Consider the following 27,366-nt stretch of genomic DNA (forward strand, 5'->3'; position numbering starts at 1 on the left):
AAGAGTATTTATCCCATCTGAGATCCTACCTGATGATAAATTAGAATAGTCCTTTAGACCTAAAGGAGACAATGCCAAAGATTTGGCATATGGAAATTCAGTTTATTATTTTAAGAACAGAGTAAACATGTATGCAGGAGTTCATGGAAAACAAAATAATAAAACTAGGGAACAGCACAGTGGGACAAAGATACTACCACGCAAAAAAGACACTGCTTCCAGATACTGTATCTGAGTCTGAGAAATAAATTTTCTGAGAGAAAAATTTGAAGGCATTGATATTTTACATAATTCAATGTGGATATTTAATAGGGGTATCATATATTCTTTACTACAACACAATATTAACAGAAGAGTCACTACAACAATGAAGAGAAATAAAGACACTACCCTTAAAAAAAAAAAATCACCAATGACTCTCTCTTGCAACACTAAACAATTTTTCGAAAGCCCCAGAATTCTAGCGCCCTAGTTCTACTCTGCTCCAAGGCCAAAAGCCAAATCATAGAGAACAAAGCAGATCTCATTCTTCTGCCCTTTTTAAAAGCAAAACTTTCCCAAAAGTATATTTCTCCTCGTATTTTATTGATGAAAATTGTACCATATGTCTATTCCTAAACCAATCACTGGCAAGGGATACTATGGTTGGTTTAGATTAGAGATTCTCAACCCTGTTCATCTTTAAAAATCACACAGGGGCTTCTAAAAATTGCTGATACCTGAGCTCTATCCCTGAGATTCTTATTTAATAGACCCCAAGCACTTTTCAATTCCCTAGGTGCTTTTAATGCACAGTCAAGGTTGAAGACACTGAATTAGTCTACTGGGGGAAAGTACTGGAAAAGCAACCAATGGTGTCAACTCCTGAGTATCCACCTGGTTCTGAAAAATGCATCCACTTTCAAGGGTGGAACACAAGCCTGTATATTTATATGGAACAACAACTCTGCCCACCAATGATTTAACCAACGGTAGGCTCCTAAATGAAACTACACAGATTCTCTCTCCCAAGAATCTAATCACCCAAATAATAAAATAGTATTATATATTCTTATGATGTAAGTATCTCTTTATGGTAGATAAGTAATACAGTTAAATTATATAAATTACTTACCTAATGTGCATCTAAGCTGAGGCTGAAGCCTAATGAAAATTTCATCTCTGACTTCATTCAGACAGGTCTCTATCTTTGCAAATATTTCTGAAGTAAGTTTTTTACAATCTCCATCTAAAAATGAAACACAGATTATCAATTTCTTATCAATCTCTATCTTTCCACAGAAAATTAAGACATTACCAAGAATGAAAGTTCATCAGTCAATAAATTTAGCAGAGACAAAATGGAAAGACAAAATTTCCTTAATTCTTATTCCTCTCTGTGTGCCATATATCGCCCTAATATTCCCTCAGCCCAGTATCATTAGTTCCGACTGCATGAGTCAACATGTTTGAGTAAATCTCAAATAATTCTCATCCAAATAATCACAGGCCTAGCAAGAGCTCTATGCTTTCAGATATTCTGCCTATCTCTGAAACAGCTGAAGCTATGTCTTTACATGTGATTATTACTCATGCTAGAGACATCTACTCATTTATTTCTTTGTATAACTTTTATTACTTCACACGAATTTGCTTCATTAAAAACTTTGTAGGTTATTACACACCAATTGAATCACAGTTTTATTAACCATTCTCCTAGTGCTGGACAATTAAGTTGTTTCTTTTTTCACTATTATAAATACTATCGTGATAAAACATCTTTTGGGCACATACCTATCCATGTTTTTGTTCATTTCTTTAGGGTTAAAGTACTCAAAATAGAATTATTGTGTCAGAAAACCAGCCCCCATATGCATCTCACTCTAGTTATTAAGCTACAAAAGATTTCACAAAAAAAAAAAAGATTTCACCCAAATCTCTTATATTCATATAACCTGATCATACTGTTGATATGTTTTACTAGGAAAATATCTGGATTCTCCTATAATATGAAGCATTAACCAGAATTCTTATTTGACCATGCCAAAAAAAAAGAGAAAACTTACAATTCAAAGTCAACTTAAATGCAATTATAACCGTATTATAAAAACTATAATTATTCTGTAAAAAATTAATACGATTGAATATATAATATGGGTGAAATAGAGAGAATTAAGAGTATGCTTACCGAGTAATGTACAGAACTGCTGAATCATTTCATTGTACACCCAAAACTAATAATACTGTATGTTAATAATGGAAAAAAAACACAAAAAATAAAGTGGCTACGCTTTATAAAAAAATTAATATGATTAAAATTAATTCAACATTCAAGTCAAAATTTTGACTATTGACTATTTGATTATTACAGAAGAGTATATGTCTTGTTCATAATACTTCTGTATTAATCAATTGTAATAATCAATTGAACTGTCACCTAACTCAGTATTGGGTTCCTATAATTATAGAGAACAGGAACACAGAGAAGGAAAGGCAAAAACAAAAATACTTATAAAAAACTGAATTTTAGGGGTGCCTGGGTGGCTCAGTCGTTAAGCGTCTGCCTTCGGCTCAGGTCATGATCCCAGGGTCCTGGGATTGAGCCCCGCGTTGTTCAGCGGGAAGCCCGCTTCTCCCTCTCCCACTCCCCCTGCTTGTGCTCCTGCTCTATCTCTTTCTCTGTCAAATAAATAAATAAAATATTTAAAAAAAAAAAACTGAATTTTAGGGGTGCCTGGGTGCTCAGTCGTTAAGTGTCTGCCTTCAGCTCAGGTCATGGCCCCAGGGTTGTGGGATCGAGCCCCGCATCAGGCTCCCTGCTCAGCAGGAAGCCTGCTTCTCCCTCTCCCACTCCCCCTGCTTGTGTTCCCTCTCTTGCTATGTGTCTCCCTATGAAATAAATAAAATCTTTAAAAAAACAAAAACACAAAACTAAATTTTAAAACTTGCAAAAAATTCCATCTCGAAGAAACTGAAGTTGAAACAATATTTCTTATCTAACAAAACTTTAACTTTTAAAATGTTTACATTCAAAGGTGATCTGAGTGCTCTGGGATGCTTTCTTTTACATATGAAAATGGAATTACATGTTTTATGTAACCCTTTTGGAAAGCCATTCAGAAAGACTCTTTATATTCAAATTTTAGTATCCCTGCTAGGATATAATCGGCAATGGATCGATTCAAAGGATATATGGATTATATATCATGGTGTTTATTCATAATTGCAAATAATAATAAGCAGCCTGAAGGTCAACAATGGGGAAAAATATATAAGATTTATATAAAAGATTGCATGACCAAAGACAAGTTGAATAAAGGTGAAGATTCTTATACTCCCAGAGAGCAAGACCTAAATAACCCTGGTAATTAAAATAGTGTGGTACTGACACTGGGACAGATAAAGTAACCAAGAAAACAAAAACTGAGAGTTAAGGAACAGCTGCCCACATATATGGAAGGCTATTTAACAAAGGTGGCCTGGCAGATCAGTTGAGAAAAATGTGGAGCTAGGAGCTAGGAAAAACTGGTAAGGCAACAGGGGAAAAAGGGGATGACTATCACACACAAAAATTAACTTCAGCTGAATTAAAATTCAATATCAACAACAAAACTTTGACTTTTCAGTGAAAACATAGGTGAATGACTTTCTAATCTTGGAAAGATTCCTTTTAAATGTCAGAAGTATTACTAGCTACAAGAGGGAAGATTAACAAATTCTGTGCATCAAAAGATATCTTTAAAAAAGTAAATACACAAGATACAAACTGGGAGATTTAGCAACACATACCTGACATAAAAATAGCAACAAAGACATAAAGAAATTCAAACAAGTACATGGCAATAGAGCAAATAACGGTAAGACACAGACATTTCACAAAAGAGGAAACATATGATCAATTTTACATTTGAAGAGCTGTCCAACCTCTTTAAAATTTGAGAAAGGCAGAGAGGTGGGTGGAGGATGGGTTAAATAGGTGAGGGAACAAGGGAGTGCACTTGCGAGGAGTACTAGGTGATGTATGGAACTGCTGCATCACTATACTGTATACACCTGAAACTAATATAACTGTCTTAACTGAATTAAAATAAAAACTTAAATAAAATAAAATTTGGGAAAGGCAAATCAAGACCATAAACCATTTTACACCATTCAAATAGCAAAATTCTCCAAGTGTGAAAATAACTAAGGGAGAATATATGGATCAGGGCTCTCTTACACATTGCTAATGGGAGTACTGACTGGTACAACCAGTTTGGAAAACAATTTGCCATTATCTTGTAAATTTGAACTTAGAGCCTATGATTTAAGATTTTATTTATTTGAGAGAGAGAGAGCCATGCGCACATAAGAGGGGGAAGAGCGAGAGAGAAAATCTCAAGCGGACTCTGCGTAGAGCATGGACCCCAACACAGAGCTTTGATCCCATGACCCTGAGACCATAACCTGAGCTGAAATCAAGTTGACTTTTCAGTGAAAATATAGGTGAATGACTTTCTGATCTTGGAAAAGATTAACCAACTGAGCCACCCAGGTGCCCCAGAGTCTATGATTTGATCCCATTCCTATGGTATACCCAAGAGAAATTCTATTTGAGCCCAAGAATAGTCACAGCAGCACTATTTGTAATGGCAAAAAACAACTCAATGACAGGTAAATGAATAAATATACTGATATATTTACACAATGGACATCTATAGCAATGAAAAATAATGAACCACCAATACAAGCAGCTTCACAGATACATCTTTATAAAAAGAAAAGACAACAGGGCACCTGGTGGCTCAGTCAGTTGAGCAGCTGTCTTCAGGGTCCTGGGATCAAGTCCCACAGGGAGCCTGCTTCTCCCTCTCCGTTTGCTGCTGCTCCTGCTTATACTCTCTCTCAAATAAACAAATTTAAAAAAAAAAAGAAAGAAAAAAGGTCCCAGAAGACTACTGTACAATATCCTTTTTATTATGTTCAAAAGAAACTAAAGTAGGCAATATATTGTTCAGCAATACATATGCAAAACAAACTATTTCAAAAAAGAAACGATAAACACATTTCAGGTTAATTACTTTTGTGGGGGAGATGGAGCGTGGGATGGGAGGAACACAAGTAGATTAAGTTATTGGAAATATTTTAATTCTTTTGGGTTGGGAGGTGGGTTCATAGATATCCTATTTTATAAGAAAAAAATAATACATATCCCTCATTGTTAATAGATTTTTGGGAAATTGTGGACTAATGAGTGATTTGTAGCTGTATCTTTTCCATGTTATGAAACAAAACTGAACATTAACTTTTTTTTTTAAGATTTTATTTATTTGTCAGAGAGAGAGAGAGGGCACAAGCAGGGGGAGTGGCAGGCAGAGGGAGAAGCAGGCTCCCTGCTGAGCAAGGAGCCCAATGCAGGGCTCGATCCCAGGACCCTGGGATCATGACCTGAGCTGATGGCAGATGCTTAACTGACTGAGCCACCCAGGCATCCCTGAACATTAACTTCTTTAAAAGTAAAAGAGAAATAAATTATTATTACCAACCTTTAATTCCATCCAACTGGTTGGTGTGCAGGAGCTTATTGGCTTGATTATACTTCATAAACAACTGCCAGAACACAGAGTCCTCATTAGAGCACAGGTCATTCACAGTGTTTTTTAACCCTTCCAAGTGCACCAATGCTGATAGGATACAATCTAACCAACAGAGAGCATTAGCATTTTTCCATTGGACACATAAAGACTGGCAAAGTGATGTACATTTGCTCTCCAATGGCATTTCCAGTTCAGATGTGCATCCTTCATTTTGAGGAGAAATCCCTCCAGTTCCAGAAACATCAACTGTAGTAGGATATTCTTCAGCAGCCATGTCAGTATCAGCCTCCAAAATCTCATTCTGTTCCAAGGAATCAGCTGTCCTAACTGGATTCTGTGGACCACTGTGTGGTAAATCAGGTAAGTGCGATGAGGTTTCATCATACGCTTCTCCATTATGTTTGCTGTTCAAAGCCTGTCCACCATCAGTAACAATATGATTTCTAGTCTTTTTAGCATTTGCTAAAAGAGGTGAATCTTTATAGTTGGTTTCCAAGAACTTTCTTTTCTGAGGCTTATTTGTAGTGTGACAATCTTCCAAATCAGGAGAAATCAAGTTATTAAGTGATTTAGAGCCCAAAGGATAGATGCACTAGAAAGAAAAAGAAAATGATAAAAACTACAAAAAATTCAAATAAGCTCAAGTTTTATAGTACAATTTCTATGTCATGAAAAATACGTATAAAATTTTAGCATCAATACAATTGTACCAATCTAAATTTAAAGGAACTAGGAATAAACAACTATTAAATAAAAACTTTGGCCCCCCAAAGCATAATTTTCCCTAGTTAATTTGAACAATCAAGGGTTTTAATCTGATCCACACTAGAGGAAACTAACAAGGAAAACATACATACTTTTGTTTTAATAAAAAACCTAATGTTTAGTGAATTAACGAATTTCAACAATTTAAAGAAACATGCTATGATGAGTGTTATTCTTTTTGGGACAGGTACATTGTGTAATATTAAAAACTGGAAGAGTATTTTCATTTTTGGGGGGGAAGTATTTTCAAATAAAAAAACTACATTAGTAATTTCCGTGTTTCTTAATTTTAAAACAGTATTAATCTGAGAGCACATCAGCGTTATCAATTTTACACCCTCATTGGATCTAAGAGTCAAATTGGCCGAATTTTAACAACTTCATCAAATCTTATTATGTATTAACATAATTTCAGCCAAATATCAAGTGTAGACAAATCACTAAAATAACCAATTTTCCCCAAGTCTGAAACCTAGGAAGATATTTTAAAAGACAAATTCAAGAAATCTAATAGACTATGTGTCCTCATTTAAAATGCCTTCTTCTACACAAGCATGGTAACTGCTACCTTGGTGGCCTCCACTGAACTAAAGAACTACCCCGCCCGCTATTCATGCCCTGGCAGAGTCAGGCCTCTGCTGCACCACTCTGGGCTAAGCCATGTGACCAGCTTTGATGGGATGTTCACAAGCATGATGCATGTGGAAGCCTGATAAGCATGGGCTCACTGAGCTAGTCCTTTTGGAGCCTACCTTCTGGAACACTCCTTCTTAAAGAAGTCCCATCCATTATACTGTGAGGAGCCCAATTAGCCTCATGGAGAGACCCTCATGGAAAAGAACTGAGATCCTGGCTGAGTGCCTGAGCTGAGTTCCCAGTTGACAGCGAGCACCAACTGCCAGCTATGTGGACATTTTAGGTTTCCTAGCCAACAGCAGGTGAAGTGTAAGAACCACCCAGGCGACCCACAGAATCATGAGTAATGCTAAGTTAAGCCATTAAGTTTTTTAGTCACTAGGTTGTGAGCAACAGATACTGAAATGCACTAAATCCTCTTTTAAGCGCAGTTTCTTCTATACAAATGAACACTATACTCATAATATCGTACTTATGAAATTCTTTAGTTTAATAGGATAAGTTCTGGATTCTTCTCACTGTTACCAACTAGTAATGCACTCACCATCAACTGACAACTTGACCCTCAACATTATACCTTGAGATTATTTCCTAAATCCTACCATATGTCAGAAAATAGAGAACACTTTAAAACAACAATTGTGGATTCATAGTCATAGACCGGTATGTATCCAAAAAAAATGAAAGCAAAAAAATGAAAGACCTCAAAGAGGTATCTGCACACCCGTATTCATTACAGCATTATTCACAAGAGCCTAGAGGTGAAAGCAACCCACATATCCATGAATGGACAGATAAAAAAAAATGTGGTATATACATACAATGAAATATTATTCAGCCTTAAAAAGTAAGGAAATCTGTTCACAGACTACAACACGTATAAATATTGAGGACATTATGCTAAGTAAAATAAGTTAGTCACAAAAGGACAAATATGGTATGATTCCGCTTATATGAGGTACCCAGAGGAGACAAATTCATAGAGACCAAAAGTAGAATGGTGGTTTCCAAAGCACGGGTGGAGGGGGAAAGGGGAGCTGTTATTCAGTGGGTACAGAATTTGAGTTTTTCAAGATGAGAAAGTTCAAGAGATCTGTTGCATAATAATGTGAATATACCTAACAATCCTGAACCGTACACTTAAAAATGATTAAGATGGTAAATTTCACGTTTTTTTAATAATTAAAAAATTTTTAAAAAACAAAAAAATAAAAAAATCTTTATCGATCTCAAGCAGAGTCAAGATCATGGGGTCACTTCCTACCAGCACCACTACTTAATTAAAAACAATAAACAAATAAAGGGCCCTGAAGCTGCAAAATTTAGTGGCCTAGATGATTTCCCCCTACATTATTTGCAAATGTCTCATCTGACTTTTCTATCTATAATTTGTGCTCCAGTCATAGGGTCAATTTAAAATACAATTTGTCCTTGCCCCATTTTTTCCCTTTTATAAACTGTTTTCAGATTTTTATCTCTTTAAATCTCGACTTTAATATCTACTCTGTATTTATAATGAACATATGCCATTTTTGTAACTAGAAGTTTTTTAACCTGTCTTCAAAAAAAGGAAAGCCGTAAAACAGTAATACATAGAGTATTAATTTTCCCATCTAGCCCAACCATGCAAGAGCATTTAAAATCTAAGGCTGAAAAAATCTAATGCTGCCTATTTCACTGATTTTTTGAGCAGCTTAAATACATTCCTGTTTTCCTATAAAACAGAAAAAGGAAAACATTGCACATTACCTTATATTTGAAAAAGTATAAGGTATGCCAAAAACAAACTATAAAAACATTTACAAAAAAATAATTTACATTCATTTTACAAATGAAGAAAACCAAGAAAATGAGTGTTTTCTCTGACAACTAAAGACTTAAGAGCCTTATAAATTTCATGTTTTTTTTAAAAAACTAAATAAATGTTCCAATAAAAGACTAATGGAATACTCAAAAAAAAAAAAGATAAAACTCCCTACACTTTGAAAAAACTTGAGTTTCAATTTATTAATTTGGAAGCAGAGTTTGAATCTTACTTCTTTTTTGAAATCAAGAAACTTCTGATTAAGAGGGGTTTGCCATGTGGTTCTTTGCAATTCGGCAAGTGAAAGCAGAATGTTCAGTGGACTTCAAATTTTATAATAAAAAAAATTAACAAATTAACAAATTGATTCAAAGGTCTTATAGACCAGGGATCAGCAAACTTTACCTGAAAAAGGCCAGATAAATATTTTAGGCTTTGTGAGCTAGTCAAGGTCTCTGTTATAACTAAAGTCGCCATTATAATACAAAAGCAGCCATAGACAATGAAAAAATGATTGAGTATGGCTACATTCCAATAAAATTTTTCTTATGGACACTGAAATTTGAAATTCATGTAATTTTCATGTATTACAAAATAGTATTCTTTTCATTTTTGCCTAATCATTTAAAAATGTAACTATTGTTCTTAGCCAGTGGGTGTCATATAAAGAGTTTGCTAAACCAATCTACTTCATAAAATACACTGGGCCCTTACTGAATAGAACACTTCCTAAAAATTAGATCAATAATTACTTTAAAGTTCTTTTTTCACATCTGCAAAGTATATGCTTAAAATTCTTGGTTGTATTTTTCCTCATCACTTAAAAAAAATGCTTCAAAACTAAAAATGCAAATAATACCTCTAACTTTAATAGCTAAAACCTAATGTCCTGAGGACAGGGACTTCTTTATTATAGCAGTCCATGGTTAAAGAACTCTAATGAAATACATTGTCTGGAAGAGGGGAAAAAAGTAGTTTTTTTCTAGAAAGATTTCTCTTTCCCATATTCACCACTCTACAACTTTGTTCTGAGCTAGTTAATGAGTAAACTCTCTATATAGCCTGCTGTTAGGATAAACTGCCAAACCTCCTAACATCAAGCCTTCTCACTGTTCAATAGAGCCCACTGTCTGCTTCAGGGATAGCTCTCAAGCAATTCTGTGACACTTTCTCCTGTTTTTCCCTCTCCACTGGATTTAACCAGCATACAAACATGCTGTTATTTTTCCCAACTTAAAATTTTCCTCCTCCAGGTACCACCTCACATCTGTTATTTCTCAGTTCTTCCTTTCCAATTTTCTATCACTCACTCCAACCAAGCTTTCCTTTATCACTAATACTTTACCCAAAATATTCTCATCCAGGTTCTCAGTGATGCTCACAACACTCTAGCCAATGATGAGTTGACTCTTCATTCTCCTTGAGTTGAAATTCAGTAATTTCTTCCTTAAGTATTTTTTCATTTGACTTCCAGAACAGAACACTCTCCCCTTTCTGGGTTTACTCCTACCTCACTGTCCACTTCTTCTCTCACTCCTTTCCCGGTTCCACTTCATCTCCCCAATCTCTTAACGCGGGAGTATAAGTGTCCTTGGATTGCCACACTTCTAGGTAAACTCATCCACTCTCATGGTTCCATTATCTACATGCTGTTGACTCCCAATGTATCTCTCTAACCTCTCTCCACCTAATACCAGACACACAGATCCAACCACTTATTCCAAATACCCCCAATTATTAGATAGCTGTGTCAAGCCTGACTGGTCCTGGCCTGATCTTCCCCCAAAATCTTCCTCTGCCCAAAGACTTCCTCATCTTAGTTAACCGGCAACTCCACTCTTCCAATTATGTAAGCCAAAAATCTGGGAATCATCCTTGATTCCTCTCTCTCCTACTGTGTATCCCAATCTTTCAGCAAATCCTTTTTGGCTCTACTTTCAAAATATATAGATAATCCAATCATGTCTCATCACCTGAGCCACTATTTGCTCTCCATGGAATACTCTGTCTTTCAACTAGTCTCCCCGCTTCAGGTCTTGCCCATTACATATACTTGCAACACAGGAGCCACAGTGATCCTTTTAACATGTAAATCAATTATGTCACTCCCTGCTATGGCTCTTCATTTCAGTCACAGTAAAAGCCAAAGACTTTACAATGGCCTCTAAGACCCTACTTGGTCCAGTCCCCTCCCCATTATTTTTCTAACCCATCTTCTATTACTCTGCTTTACTTACTCAGATCCAGCTCTTCTAGTTTCCTTGCAGTAGAACAAATTTGCACAGGCAACCTCTATTTTCTCAGGGCCTTGGACCTGCTACTCTCCCTGCCTGGAATGCTTGTCCATCTGAGAGCCACATGGCTTGTTCTTCATCTCTTTCAGGTTTTTGCTCAAATGTCACTTTCTCAATGAAGAATTCCCTTCACCGCTCTGGGTCCCTGGGCTTTATTTTTCCCCACAGCACCTTTCACTACCTCACACACACAAAATATAACTTATTGATATTTTTTCCCCCATCTAGAACATACCCACCTTTAAAAAAAAAAAAAAAAAAAGGCTGTATTTGTTTATTTGGCAGAGAGAGAAAGCGCACGCACAAGCAGGGGGAATGGCAGGCAGAGGGAAAGGGAGAAGCAGGCTCCCTGCTAAGCAGAGAGCCAGAGCTGGGGCTCCATCCCAGGACCCTGGGATCATGACCTAAGCCGAAGACAGGATGCTTAACCAACTGAGCCACCCGGGCACCCCCATAACCACCTTCTTGAGGGTTAGATATTTTTTGCTTTATTCCTTGTATCCTAGCCTTTGGAACATTGCCAACGTGGTGACACTCAAAAAAAAAAAATTATTGAATAAATGCAAAAAGAAATTTATTTCTATTTGTAGGAATGCCTGAGATTTTCTTCAAGTTACACTCAGCCAAAGAAAGTATCTATCACCAACAGTGTGATTTAGTTTAGTATTTTGCAAACTTGGCTGATCACCAGACTCATCCTTAAGAGTTAAAAAATTATATAATTCTGGGTCAATTCTACTGAAATGGCATCTGGGGGTGATACTCAGAAATTTTTTAAAAGTACTCCAGGCGATTCTGATGAACTGCTAGTTTACTTGGAATAAAACATATCTGAAATTAGAAGACTATATTCCAATTACAGTTCTGCAACTTTAAGAAGATCTTATGTTCCTAAACCCTCTCTGATTTCTTATTCATAATGGAAATAACTACCTTGCAAAGTTTTGAGAACTAAACATGTATGTAAGTTTCATAAATTGTCAAGTACAACAAAACCACTGGGGACACCTGGATGGCTCAGTTGGTTAAGTGACTTCAGGTCAAGTCATGATCTTGGGATCCTGAGATCTGAGTCCTGAGTAGGGTTCCCTAATCAGCAGGAAGTCTAGTTCGCCCTCTCACCCCACTCTCTTGCGTGCGTGTTCTCTCTTGCTCTCTCTCAGATAAGTAACTAAAAATCTTAAAAAAAAAAAAAAGTTCTACCACTGGATACACTGGATATTTAGATCCTTAAGTATATAATATTTAGAGATTAATAACTTTTCTAATAAGTTCCAAAGTTTATAAATCAAAGAGATGAAAGGATAACTACTATATTCCAACAACTAACAAAGACCCCCACAAGGTTAAAAAAAAATCCATCTTGAAATGTATTTTCTCCCCTCACAAGTCTAATGATAATAAAAACAAGTATCTTCATGCAGTAACTTGGGAAAAATAACAGAAAATATTTAAAACTGTATACTAGGCAGATCTAGAAACTCTGATATGTATTAAAAATGTACAGTCTAAAAAATACAAAACGAGTACAAATTTAAACACTGAAGAAAAAAGAAAAAAGCTAAAACCTTAATACTATCTAAGATTAATACTTTACCTGCAGATCCTCACACAAAAAGATAGATTCTTGAAAACTAATTCGGTAAGTCTTTAAGGCTTTTAACTTTCCCTTCTCTCTACAAGCAGGGCAATACCCATCTGACGGGACTTTAGCTGAATCATAATTCTAAAAAAGAAATAAAGTAAATTAAAATGTAGACATTCCTAGACTGTATCAAATTACAAAAAGTTAAATGGAAAAATAACCCAGAAAAAAAATACACTTTTCACCTGGAAGTGTCCTGGCTAGATATTTTAAACATGGCAAATAAAAGAAATGAATATACATTTTAAATATAGCTATTATTCCAAAAAGAATGTATTACAGTTTTAAATACTAAGTTTTAAGTGTTAAAAATAACATCAGTTTTATTTGCAAGAAAAAAAGTAATGTCAACTGCCAGGGAAAACGTATGTTCCATATTTTCTGAGAATAATAAACCACAAGGTCTATGTTTTATTTCTACTTTCACATATCAATAAAACACAGAGAGGTAAATACATTAAAATAATCTTTCGCCATTGCTGTAAGATTTCCGTGGAAGATATAAATTTTTAGAAGTTAACTGGTAAAATTAAAACCGAATTTAAGTCTCATAAAAAGGAGGAAAAAAACCAACTTTGCACTGAGGCAAAAAATAAGTTCACTAACTTTTCCCAAATACCCCACCATGTGGAGTGAAGATATCCCTATATCAGTCCCTGGTCCAATCACTGGCAAACCATTTCCAATCTTCGGGGAATCCATCATTCCGAGTCATTGGCTAATTTATGTCACTTGAAACATGTCAATATCACTAAGGATTTTTCAATGAACCCTGGAAAAAAAAAAGTCAATAGACAATTAAATAAAAATCCTGTTTACTTTGAAAAAGAGCTATGCTATCTTATAAGATGTATATACATTAAGTATATTTTGAAACTACATGTCCCAAAATAAACATTCTAAAATCGTAATCTTGAAGCGAAAGCAAATTACCTCTATTTACTAGTAAACCTAGCAAATTTGCTGGAAGAGGGCAGATTGGCAACAGGACCAAGTTTCACTTAAAACTTATGATAGAGATAAACTATTATTTAAATAACAAATTATACTGACCAGAGTTTAAAAACCCAAGTTTTTAGGGTCTATGCATAATCTGAAACAAGTATGTCAACATTATACTAAGAATGTATTTTAAAGACCCCAGATCTATTGTGCCATTGCTCAACAGGAACAAAAGAACCCCATACATTTCTACTGCTTTTAACCACCAAGGTCATCAAGAGAATAATGCTATTTTGTAGTAAATGAACTGTACCAAACAAAAATATAAACACTGTAATAGTACAAATTACACATGTAACAAGTTTGTTTTGAGTGTAATCCCATGGAACAGAATCACATTCAGTAAAGTCAAAATTATAAGACTGGAGCTCAGTATAAGGAAAAATTAATTACTAAGAGTAGTTTAGGTATGGATTTAAAATATAGGGAAACCAGATACAAAAGACCTTAAAGCAGAGTAAATCACCACTTATGGGGTGTTGTAAAATAATTTCAAGCAAAAATCTTGCCCAAATCTAAGAATTTCTATAACAACCACTTCCTGGGAAACTGGCTTACAGCTTCACTTTAAAAACCAGTTACGCTCTTCTGTTCCAGATGTATAAACTTTACACATCTTTTAAGCCAAGAAATAATTTCAAAAATAAAAATGCTTCTAAGAAAAGTATAAGTAATCTCAAATTCCTGAAGAAATATTGCTAAGGCAGGATCTCTGAACTACAGCATTATGGACATTTTGGATCAGACAATTCTTTGCTGTGAGGGCTGTCTTCCACATTGTAGGATGTTTAGCAGCATCACTGACTTCTACCTACTAGATAGTGAGTGCATTGGCACTCCTCAGTTGTGAGAACCAAAAAAGTCTCCAGACATTGCCAAATGACCCCTGGGAAGCAAATCTGCCCCACTGAGAACCACTGTCAAAAAGATAAAAATAAGTTCGGTGCTAACTTTTACTTCTTCAGCTCCTCACAGACAACACCAATTCATTATTTTTGGCTGGCTCTATTTATAATATACTTACAAAAGAGAACTATACAGGAAAGAGTCAAATTGCTTATAGTTCCAGAGTGGCTAAAAGCATGAGCTTTACAACTGCACATCTGGGTTCAGAAATTTGTAACACTGGTTTGCACTAAGAATTAAATACAATACATGTAAAATGCTTAGCACCTGAACGGACAGTAAATTTTAACTACAATTCATTCGGTACTAATTTTATATTTCACTCTACATAGAAAACATGCTGCACATCTTGCATTATATTCAGCAGTATTCTCAAAGAAAAACTGGTACCCTATATACCTTGAATAAGATGTTTTTGATGAAAATTTCCATCTGCCTGAGGGATCTAGAAAACTTTTTTGGCCTGTTTTCTCTCTCTCTATTATAAAAGTAAAATATAAGAAGCCTTCAAATCTGCCCTGATCCTAATCCCAGGAGCCAACATTTCAATGGGGAAAGCAGATAAGGCTGGTGGTGGAAATTCTAAATATGCAAAAACCCGCAAAAGAAAATTCATTTAAAAAAAAATACCAGAGGTGAGCTATCCAGGTCTTCCAAAATTAACTTTGTCTTCTATACAAAACCCTGGGGTGATTCTCACAAGTTAATGTGCCATCAATGATCATCTTTACTGTTCTCCCTACCAACATAACCTGCTCCTCTTTCTTGTATCTCACCTATATTTTGGTATCTTCATCTTTCCAAACACACTAAAAATTTGAGTGATCCTTGAAACTTTCACTTCCCACTTCTTCATGCAGTAAAAGTCACCAAATTCTGTGGACAGTTCTTTGGAAGCCTCAAATCCCCACCTCTCCAACCCATCCCCGCTCTGTAACACTGCCAAAGTGACGCTTGTATAAAACAAGTCTGAGTCTGTCACGGATCAGCTTAAAATCATCTATTTACTCCTTACCTGAAAGTAGTACTATGACCTAAAGCTAATTGCACTTGAGACCAACCCGGTTTTCCAATCTTACCCTCCTTTACTCCACTTCACCCTCAGCACCTTTCTTCTGACGCCCTCTTTTCAGGACTTCTGTGAGTCACTGATACTCCCGGTCCCCGAATGTGAATCCTACCCCATATGAACTGTTACAGCACAATGAATGTGTAAAGGTTGCCCTGGGAATGACGAAAGATATGCAGTTAAGCTTGTTTCACAGTCCCGTGTGCACAGGGGGGAAACCCAGAGAACGAGCTGCTCCGAGAGGAGCCTTAAACTTGAGTTTGCCCTCCAAGACCAAGCGGGCTCAGCACATAAATTGTCAAAGATAAGGCCACAGCGGACTTAAAGCCGAGAAATGGGGTCGGCTTTGGGCGTCCGGCCCTTCCTGGTACCAAACCCAGCCCTCCAGAATCAGAGACGCACAGGACCAAGACATCTCAGTTTCTAAAACCAACCTTGGAAACCCGAGGAGGAGCAGGGTTCCGTTAACCCTCCCCATCTCCACGCTCTTTGGAAGAGCGAAAAACAACTCTGGTTTCTCTTCAGCATTTACCTCTCTGAGCCAAAACGAATCAGTAACTCTATTTCTATACCTCAATCACCAACCCTCCCACCCGAGTCCAGTCCCAGCCCCTTTCCTCTCCCAGCGTAGCCCACCTTTCTGCGCGCCGACTACCCCACAGGCAGTCTCTTTTCCCCAGCTCTGTCCGTCTTCCCGGTTACGGGAGCCGGTGGAAACTATTTCCTCTCCTCCCGTACCTGCCGCCTGCACTCCCCTTCTTCGCACCGGGTCGCTCCGAACTCCTGTTCCAGGCTGGGTCCACACTACACCACGCAACGTTCAACCCACGTTCCCCTCGGCCTGCTCCTCCCCCAACAGCCTCTCCGCTAGAAAAGCAGCTTCCGGTTTGAGTCCGCGGCAAAAGAGTTCCCCTTCCTGTTCGGCGCGGGGCCTGAAGGGACGTCAGCGTGGCGGGGAAGGCGAGAACGGGAGCACTTCCGGACGGCCCCTGCAGAGGCGTGGCTGCGCGCCCGGCTGTCGCAGCCGCAGTTTCAGCTGCGGCGACGGCTAGGGGCGGGGCCGGTGGCTGCCGAGCCCGGCATCTGTGAGTGGCTGGGTTTGGGGAGGCGACGTTTCTGGAAGCTGCTGGAAAGCGCTCGAGTGGCGGAGGTGACGCCGGCGGCTAGGGGGTGGGGCGTGATTAAAACTAGTGCGCGTCCGGCAGCGGAGGGATTACGCTAAGGAAAGAGACTGGTGCGCACCTCGTTGCGCCCTGGCCCGCGCGAGCCCGGGTCGGAAGTCGACGCGGCGGAGAGTGACCTGGGTGGGTGGGTGGGTGGTTGGGCGAGGGAAGGGCTCCCTAGCCTGCAGAGGCGGGGGGTGCAATGGAAGCTCTCGGGAGGCGCGTCCTTGCAGCGCTGCGGCCTCTACGACGATTGTGGGTCGCGCAAGGCCCCCGTAGTCCGCTCTCCTAAAGCCTCGGTGAGAGCCGAGCAGCCACAGAGTGTGTGTTCACAAAGGGTCACCACACACGGAGCTGCCCCTCCCTGTCTCCCTAAACCCCATCTGCGAGGCCAGGGGCTTTTCTGCCAGGATTCTGGGGTGTTTCTCCTCCTTTCCTTCCTCCCAGATCTTCTAACGGTAAGGGGAGTAGCCAAAACACAGGGACTTTGCTATCCACGACCCATTTTTACTAGTCAGCAGCCGATCTCTCCCTGCTGCGCTCATTTCAGCTGCCCCGCCTTGTTTTAAGAGAAAGGGGGAGTTCTCATGTAGTTGATAAGTTTGAGGCTCTGCTTTCGTAGGAAGGTCATGTGGTTTAAGGGACATCGTGACCGCGTGTGCTATTTCTGAATTGCATTCTGAATCTTGGGGCAGCATATTCTAGAAGTCCTTTTGGTCGCTTGGTTCTATGTCCTAGAGTAATATGTAGTTTCTGGCCATTTCTTTTTACAGAGTAACCACCGTTGGCATTTTGGACTGTGGGGTATTTTTAGTGGTCTCAAACTAAATAACTATATTCTGGAATAACGCTGGTAATTTTGATAGGGCGGTATAGAGGAAACAAGTCCCATATACCAAGAAATTCCTCAGTAAAAAGGATTTTAATTTTCTGTACTTAGGAATGCATATGGCCAAGAAATCCAATAAGTAGTTTGTTTTGTTTTTCTCCAGACAGAAAACCAGGCTGGTTAGTTTTTGTTTACCTTTTTTGTTGTACTCGATTATTAATATACTGGTATATTTGTTGTAAGATCCAATTTTCTCTTTATAAGTGAATTATGAAAATAGGAGAACCTAGTATTTCCACCTTGAAATCATAGCTAAACTCAAGAGTTTTTCTTGTTCACCATTGCTATTTCAATTTTTAGGATGGAATACCCTTTTTTTTTTGGTAATAAATACTTGCTGAATTGTTAACTTCGTAAGTTGAACAAAATAAATTAAAATTGTAGTTAAAATTTTAAGATTGAAAAATCAACATCGCCAAACTGAACTATATCAATGAAACGTTGATTATAAAGTTGATTTTATAGTCTTTTAGTGCGAATTTGATTTTTTGCCAGGAAAAAATATGTAATAGTAACAGAAACAAAATGGATTGTGGGGCTTGGGTTGTGGAAAGAAAAGAGGATTTTAGTGTATACTGTGTTTTGACTCCAGAGCTTTTCTCTCTTGTAAAACGTAGAAAAAGTTCTGGAAGACTTTGTAAGATAAAAAGAATGATGGTAATATAGGAGAGTCAATTAGAAGAGGTTGACTAGAAAGTCTCTTTTCATTTATATTAAAGTAGCGGTCCCAGGTTGAAAAAAATTGAATACATAAATGCTTTTCTTTACCAATATATTTGAAATGCCTTTTTCTATGTACACTGCTCCCAGAAAGTGCAGTTACCTTACAGGAGAATTAAAGCAGTCTTGCTGTCAGCAGTGTGGGTCAGAAGTTTTATTTACCTGTTTCTAATTAAAAACTAACACAATCTAATCAAAGGGAGCTTTTATTAAATTAATGAACAGCTATGATAAGAATATAAGGTACAATTAGGATTTTCTTTCTATCATTTTTTAATTTTTTCTATTCATAGTGTCGGGGGTTTTGTCCTGTCTGCTAGGTTGGATTTCTTAATCATAAGCCAAGTCTTTAGCCCAAACCTGGATATAAAAGCTGCCTGCTGTGATAGGTTGTTCTGATCTCATCAAAAAGATGAGAGCTAAAGTGACTAACCATATTTTTTAACAGCACCTTTGTGAGTACCGTCTGTATAACCTTATTTAATTCCAACAATCAGGCTTTGCAAACCAAAAAGTTAAACTTGGAGACAAAATTTATATGGTAATATGACCTGAGCAAATGAGATATTATATATAATTTTTATCCCATATGTTTTGCTGAAGAAATATTTATGTTTGATTATGGGGTGCTGCCCTTGGCCACTGGTATGGGAGGTGTTACATAATGTTTTTTGTACCTTGTAACATTTTTAAATATCAAGAAATTATTATAATTATTTCTTTTTTTATAAGATTTATTTATTTGTTAGAGACAGAGCGAGAGCTCACAAGCAGGGGAAGTGTCAGGCAGATGGAAAAGCAGGCTCCCCACTGAGCAAGGAGCCTGATGCAGGGACTCCATCCCAGGGTCCTGGGATCATGACCTGAGTGGAAGGCAGAGGCTTAACTGGCTGAGCCACCCACGCGTCCCAAGAAATTATTATTTTTAAACCACATCCAGACTCTGGGTTTTGGTTAAGTAATGTGAACTTATATTAATATTTTTGGCAATACACTTGAGCTAGGCATTTGCATATTTAGAAAATTAATATAAGACACTTTAGTTCTTGCCCTCAGTGAATTCAATTGAGATAGGATAGAAAAAAGTACATTTATCATATTGCAATATGTGCAGTCACATATTTGTAAGTATAGCCACATCAAGGCCACGCAAGAAATTAGTAGCCTCAGGATTTGAGGTTATTTCATACTTTAGACTCTAAGCTTTAGATGGAACACGACAGCCTAAACTTGTTTGTGTTTTGCCCACACAAAATGAGAAAACAATATGATAAAGAAGAGTCATAGAGTAGATATTGGAATATGCGATTTCTAATCCTCTTTTGTTGTGTGACCTTACATGAGTCACATAATTTTCAAGACCTTGGTTTATAGATCTATAAAGTGAGAAGTTTGGAATAGTCGCCGTTCTGATATTCTACCTGCAGATATTTATCCTCAGAACTATGCCTACTTTTTGTAACAATGTTTTCCATTAAGAACCTGATCATATCCCATCTCAAACTACTTTATTGCCAATCTAAATTCTGTTTTCTTTTGGATTAGGTAATACATTCACATGGTTCAAAATTCAAAGGGTAAAAAAGAATATGCAGTGAAAAGTTTTCATTCTACTCCTGCCCCTTAGCCACCCAGTTCCTTGCCTAGGAAGCAACTGATGCTAACAGTTTCCTTGTATATTTTTCCAAAAAACTTTTACATGTATATAAGCAAATACTACACGTATTTTATTTTTTGCCTTTTTTTACACAGTTGATACTATGTACAGTTTATGTACCTTATTTTTTTCATTTATCTTAGAAGTTCTTTGTCATATAAGGCTCCTTTTTCATTTTGATGGCAGCATAATATTCCATTGTATGATGTGTCACTTCATTAATCCTCTCCTTCTGGACATTTAGATTTTTTCCTGGTCTTTATTAAAAGCATTATATAATGAATAACTTTGTACATTCCTCATCTTCCATATATGTGAATATCTTTTCCCTAAACCATGGCACAGCTCTATTGGGATGGTGACATAGTTGATAAAACTATGTCCTTTATGTTTTTGTGTTATTTAGTTACCAATAAGAAAAAATTGATGGCTCACGGTCTCAACAGTGTATTCCCAGGGTTCCATCAACTTTGACTTGTGTGCTCTCTGTGCCAGAATAGTACAGTGGTATAGTGGAGTCAATACCCTACAAGATAAACCACATCATCTGAATGGCTGTTTCTTTATTTGAGCCCTAGATGAAGCAAGTGGATTATATGTAGAGACCTTGTCCTAAACGAACAAATAAGTGTGTGTGTGTGTGTGTGTGTGTGTGTGTATATATATATATTTGTATATATATGTATATATATATGTAAGCATATCTAAATAAGTATGTAAATCTTTAAACTCTAAAATCCTGCAGCAGAGCAAGATTTTCAATGAGGCTCATAAAAATGGAGAGACTAATTGGTGTAACAACATATTTATGTTTTTCAGCGCATGCTTACTCCTGGACTTACACGCATTGAGTACTATTTAAATTGATATTTTTCTGTTAAACTTCTTTGCCAAGCACATACAGTTGACTTTATATAAGATACAACTTTTATGTATTCCCACTTTACCAATAAGAAGACTAAACATAAAAGTAAACAATTGACCCGAATTTGCATAACAAAGTGGCAGACCTGGAACTAGAACCTATATCCTCTTAATTTCTAATGCAGGGCTTTTTCCAGTGTAGCACGTGCTCACATAATTTCACATGTAGCTGTAGCAGTAGATCTGAGAATGCCCAGTGGTAAGGGACTGCTTTTGGTCCCCCTTCTCTGCCTAGGCTCTAGAGCAACCTAGAGTTCAGAAAGCAGCAGGGCGTTTTTCTGAAGACAAAAGAACATTCTATAAGTAATTATTGAAGTAATTACACAACATGTTGATTAGCAATCAGGAGGGACTCCACATCAAAAAATTAAAGCTGATCTAGAGAAACACTCTTCTTTCCTAATTGGGACACAGTTGTCATTTGGAGATGAATTTAACAGTCATAAGGACTGGAGGGAAATTAGGATTATTTGGAAACAATCTGACATTTCCCAGAGTTCATGCCATTTTTAAATTTAGCCAGGAAAATCTGAGCCATCAGAAAAGGAGAAGTGATAGAAACAACTGCAAAAGAATTGATAAATAGAAGAATGGAGAATGTGCTATAGTAACTGTATTCTCCTGAAGCTGGCATTGTGTTATATGACCACCACCCCTGTTTTAGGGCCTTAATTCTGGGGCTGTTCCCCTTTTCCTTGCATATTTGACTCTTACCCTTCAAGTGTCAACCTCAGTTTCTCTTGTCAAGCTGTCCACCCTATCTAAGCGGCCCTCTACCTGCCACCATTACTCTTAATTCTTTATTATCACCTCCTGTTTGTTTTCTTCATTGTGTGTGTGTGTGTGTGTGTGTGTGTGTGTATTGTCTGTCTCTACTAAGTTGTGAGCTCTGTGAGGGCAAGGACTACATCTGTTTTGTTCCCTGTTATGTAGACATTCCCTTAATACATATTTGTTGATCAATGAACGATCTTCATGGTTCCCAATTCATATGGCTGACAAAACCTACTTTTAAAATGGGATGTTTTCAACGGTGTATTTCCCCATGTTTTTATATTCAGCGGTTTTTTTGGGAGATGTATATGTAATTTATACGCTCATCTTACTGAGAAAAATATTGTCAACAAGCTTTTATTGAATATGCAAAGCACTATGCTAAATGCTGGGTGAATACAAAGGTGAATAATGCATAATCCTTATTTCTAAAGAAAAGAAAAGTAGAAACATTTGCAAACAAATAGTTTTTATACAAAGGAAAAGTGAAATAAATACTAAATAGAGATATGCAAGAAATAGCAACAATGAAGAAAAATGGTTAATTTTAATTACAGGAAGAGCCTCACAGAGTTGAATTTTGACTTTGGTCTTAAAGATAGAAAAATAGTTGAAGTGAACAGGGATAAGTAAATGTTTAGCTTCACTTTTTAGAAAGTCTTTAAAATAGTAATATTTATCATAAAGAACTCTTATAAAACGTTGTCATAAGGCAATCTTTAAAAATTTCAGTAATAAAATTACTCTGGCCTTAAACATTATACTTTTAAATTGAGACTAACTTTAAAATTAATTTGACTATTTTGACTAGGTTGGTGTTTTCCAACTAGTTGCTAAGTCATCGGTTCAATCTAATAATTAGATTATGATTGCTGATTGCAGTTAGCAGTTATTAAACTAATCAATTAAGGGGCACCTGGGTGGCTCAGTCCTTAAGCATCTGCCTTCGGTTCAGGTCATGGGATCGAGCCCCGCATTGAGCTCCCTGCTCGGCGGGAAGCCTGCTTCTCCCTCTTCCCCTCCACCTGCTTGTGTTCCCTCTCTCGCTGTGTAGCTCTGTCAAATAAATAAAATCTTAAAAAAAAAAAAAATGTTGATTTTTTTTTTCTTTTTTTTTTTAAGTGATTTTTAAGCCATTGTGGTCTTCAATGTATGGTTCTTTGACCACACCACGAGTTAAAATGTAGACTATTTTTGATGGTGTAATTTGATTTCTTTTTTAAGTTTCCTGTTGCTTTCCTATTCTTTTGAGTTTTCCTAAGCAATAGACTCTCTCCCCTTTTCCCTAAGAAAAAAAAAAGAAAGAAAGCAACAGTCTCTAGATTCACAGACCTGATTTCAGTTTGTCTACTTATTTACAGTTCTGCTACTTTCCAATTGTTTCTTCCAACAAAATACTTTACTTCCCTCAGGCTCAATTTCATCCATATGATGAAAATATCCACTAATCCCACTGTGTCATTTAACTAGTTTTGTGACCTGAGGAAAATTAATCTGTCTGAGCCTCAGTTTTCCCATGTATGAAATGAAGTTATCTTAAATGAGGTCATACGTAGAACCGTGCCCGGCAGTTAATAAGCCTTCAACAATGTTGGTTTCCTTCCATTATCTTCCATCTCATCCAAATCCTGCATGTCTTTTAAAAATTTGCTTGAAGTTTTGTTTGCTATAATCTTTCCTTTCATAGTTCATAGCAGTCTCTTTTTTTTTCCAGAGTCATTGCACTCACTGTGTATACCTTGGTTCTTAAATTGGTATGGATCAGCATTATATTGGGAACTTATTAAAAATGCAATTACTTGGGTCCTATTCCTGATTCTTTGGGTTTGGCATGGGGTCTGGGGATCTGTTTTTTGCCTTTCTCCTTCAGATTTTCTGATGCTTACTAGTGATCATAATTTCTCACTTATTAATTATATGCTTCTTATAGTTTATATGTGCTAGGTAATTATTATATTACTATTTAACCTTTAGGTTGTCTTAGTTTACACACCAAATATACTGTACAGCTCACATGGGCAGGAAATACCCATAATAGTGCTATGTACTTAGTCTAGAGGGTGATAGTAATGCCCCACCTTTTTTCCCTTGCTGAAGTATAGATCCAGTTAAGAAATCAGAGGCAGAAATCACATAGATGAAGATTCATATACAAGTTTAATTACTGAAAAAGTTGTTTGGGAAATGTGGCTGAGGTTTGCAGCAACAATGAACTTCCTAGTATTGCACTCCATGATTCGGCTGATTTAAACCTCAAGTTTCTCTGTCTATAAGAATGGAGCTTGTCCCACTATATTTACTGTGTGATAGAGAACAGCCCAGAACAAATGGCTGTCTTCAGTTAGACAAATCCCAAATGGAAAGAGAAGGAAATGGCTGAGCCTCAGAATTTTTTCTTTCAAACTTATCAGACCAGTTATTCCCGCTTACACTAGGGAGGAGTTAGCAAGAAGGTAGTGTGATAGGCCCTAAGGAGTTAAAAAAAAAAAACACGCCACTTTAAGTAAGCATCAGTGGTTTGATTAAAATTCTAATGCCAAAGCACTAAAGAAGTCCAAGTTAGTGAAATGGTTTAAAATCATTCACCATCTTGGGTCTCCTGGCCGGCTCAGTCGGTAGAGCATGCGATTCTTAATCTTGGGGTTATGAGTTCAAACCCCACATTGAGTGTTGAGATTACTTAAAAGTAAAATCTTTGGGGAAAAAATCAATAACCATTTTACTTTAGTCATTTATTTCACCATGTGAGGTGAACTGTTTTATTTCATTATGAACTCATAAGCGAACTCATTTTATCATAATTTATGGTTCATATAATATGCTAAATGCAGGTTTTGTAAGATAGCAATGTAAGTTGAGGAATGTGAAATATATATTGAATTAAACAAAATTCATTTGTACAAAATCATTTCTATAAAAACATTCTGTTTTTAAGGTTTCCCAACATTATGGAAAAGATAATTTGAAGATTGTGGCAGAAGATGTTTTAAGATAAATTGACAATGCCTAAATGTTTTTTAGAATTCTAGTCATAAACATTGTTGGGTCAGTTTGCATTTTAAGTTCCTTAAAGACCATCCATTACATTGTTTGAAGAATTTATACATGAATGACCAGTTATAGAATCCCAAGTACAAGGATAATCAAATCTTTCATCTGTATTTAAGCTGTTTACTACATAGAAGCGTGTATAGCGCATACTAGCACTAGACCCAGTGCACTCATTTGGCTCTTGTATTTTCTAGTCATGTAGAGGCGTATCTGACAGCAGCTTTCAACCTCAGTTATTATTTTGCTAGTCAGGAAAGAAGTTTCAGAGAATTCCTTTTATTTTCCAGATGTAGTTTGTAGTGCTTAATAAAATGTTTGGTTTGGGTACTGCTTAGCTGTAGGATGAGATCTCCCATGATTCTTACAGTAAATGATAGCTGGTGTATATTTTTTCTGACTATGGAATATATAAACCCTGAATGTTGCTCAGTTGAATCTTTAGAGCTTATAAATGGCAGTTAAATGGAAAAAAAAAAACAAAAAACACCCACCTGGAATAAATTGACAATTTTCTGAAAATGAAAGTGCAAAGAGCTACAAGAAAGTTGGGAAGTGTTAAGATATTGTGCCAGGAATAATGAATATATTTACTACATTCAGAAACTCCCTTCCAAGACAGAAGAACAAGTTAAGTGGCTTCACCAAGAATCAGATCCATTCTGTAAGACAGGTCTTTTCAAAAACTCATTAAAATGAGACACCAAAGAAACATAACCAAATGCAATGCATGGACTTTGATTAAATCCTGGTTTGAGAAAAACTGCTGCAAAACATGTTTGGGGAGAATTTTAATATGCCTAGCTATAGAATATGTTTGTGAATGTATTTTTTATTTACCTACATGTGTTAATGGTTATTACGGTTATGTAGGAGTATTACCCCCCCCTTTTTTTAAGGAGCTGTATCTGAAGAGTATTTAGAAGTGAAATTATCTTCAATATTCAGAAGGCTGTGTGTGTATATGTATACATATATACAAATAGGAAAAACGATGTGTGTTTGTTAATGTGTGTAGTGTTAAACGTTGAATCTCTGGTAGATATACGGGGTGTTGTCATAGTGTAGTTTTCTGTATGTTTGAACACGTACTATAAGAAGTTGGGAGAAAAAAATCTTCCTCCAGATATTATTCTGGTTTCTTACTCAGCTTTACAAAGGCCTCAAGAGAGTGTATCATCTTGGAGAGCTGTTGTCTCTACCTTCCTCTGTTTACTCTGGCATCCAGGCCAGTCAGGCTTTCATTCCTGCCTCCCTACCAGCACTGTCGATTTCCACATCAGCATTGACACCCATGTTGCCAGATCTTGTAGTCATTTCTCAGTCCTCACTTTCCTTTGCCCTCTCAGCAGCATTTTACACAGTTGTTGATTCTGTCTTACTCTTGCTACTCTTACTTCAGGTCTTCTCCTTTGCCTTTTTAGTATTTCCTGCTGGTTCCCCTCCTCTTTAAGGATTGGAATGGCTCAGAGCTCAGATCTCTTCTCAATTTTCACTCACTCCCTAACTAATCTTATCTTGTCCTGTAGCTTTTAGTACTATATAGATGCCAAGACTTCCAAGTTTGTATCTCCAGCCCCAACTTCTCCCCAGGACTTCAGGCTCATATATCAATCTGCCTACCAAATATATTCTCTTGATGCCAAGTAGATAGACAAATTCAAATTAAATATGTCTAAAACTGAATGCCTGAGTCTCATCAGTCACTTCTGCTCACCCCCAAACAAAACAGAGCACCTGTTTCCTACCTGCCACTCCCATATTCTTCCTCATCTCAGTACTAGGCACTTCATTCATCTAATTGGTCAGGTGAGAAAGCTTGGTATCATCTCTGACTCCTTTTTTTCCCCTCACACTATCAATTTAATCCTGTAGCACATACAATCAGCTCTACTTTTAAAATATATCTAGAACTAAACACTTCTTCAACTCTCACCATTACCGTCTTAATCCAAGCCACCATTCTTTGACACATTATAGCAGAGTTTCTCAACTTCACACTATTGACATTTGGGGCCAAGAGTTCTTTGAGGGGATGGGCTGCTCTGTGCATTGTAGGATGCTTAGCAGTATCCCTAGCCATTACCTGCTAGATGCAAGTAGCAGCTGTCTCTCCCATAGTAGTGATAACCAAAAATGTCACCAGACACTGCTAAAATGTCCCCTGGGGGGTGCAAAATTGCCTCCAGTTGAGGACCACTGGTGATAGCAATAGCCTCCTGTTCTCTCTACTTCCTTGCCTCCCCGCAGTTTATTCTCCATCTAGCAACCAGTGTATCACGTAAATGCATCAGTAAGATCACGTCATTGCTTTGCTCAAAACATTCCAGTGGCTTCCCATCTCATTAGGCACAAATCTGTAAGAAGTGCCTACAGATTCCTTCCCTATACACACACACATACACCTGTTGAAAAGCAGGTTATTCCCATTGTTCAAAGCTTTTACTCTTTATGCAAATTGGAAAGGACACCCCTTTCACTAGGAGATGCAGCCCCTTACCCTACTTTATTTTTC

At 37.1% G+C, this 27,366-nt stretch overlaps 1 protein-coding gene and 1 long non-coding RNA gene across 7 annotated transcripts in view; one reads left to right on the forward strand and one right to left on the reverse strand.

Moving 5' to 3' along the window:
- USPL1 (ubiquitin specific peptidase like 1) overlaps positions 1-16,555 on the reverse strand; it is a 34,174-nt gene extending 17,619 nt beyond the window's left edge. Inside the window, exons 1-5 of one of the 6 annotated variants that reach the window (XM_027589876.2) lie at positions 16,313-16,540; positions 13,306-13,471; positions 12,652-12,780; positions 5,505-6,147; positions 1,115-1,228 (exon numbers count right to left, since the gene is read on the reverse strand). In XM_027589876.2, coding sequence (XP_027445677.2) covers positions 1,115-1,228; positions 5,505-6,147; positions 12,652-12,780; positions 13,306-13,404 — 985 coding nt within the window. In that variant the 5' untranslated portion in view covers positions 13,405-13,471; positions 16,313-16,540. The other 5 variants (XM_027589877.2, XM_027589879.2, XM_027589878.2 and 2 more) reach the window with 5 other exon arrangements.
- Positions 16,556-16,677: 122 nt separating this feature from the next.
- The window catches only part of LOC113919915, a 43,587-nt gene continuing 32,898 nt past the window's right edge, over positions 16,678-27,366 (forward strand). The window contains exon 1 of the long non-coding RNA XR_003519161.2: positions 16,678-16,761. This is a non-coding gene — a long non-coding RNA (uncharacterized LOC113919915). The remainder of the gene's footprint in view (positions 16,762-27,366) is intronic.

Source organism: Zalophus californianus, chromosome 3, assembly GCF_009762305.2.
Source record: "Zalophus californianus isolate mZalCal1 chromosome 3, mZalCal1.pri.v2, whole genome shotgun sequence".
NCBI lineage: Eukaryota > Metazoa > Chordata > Mammalia > Carnivora > Otariidae > Zalophus > Zalophus californianus.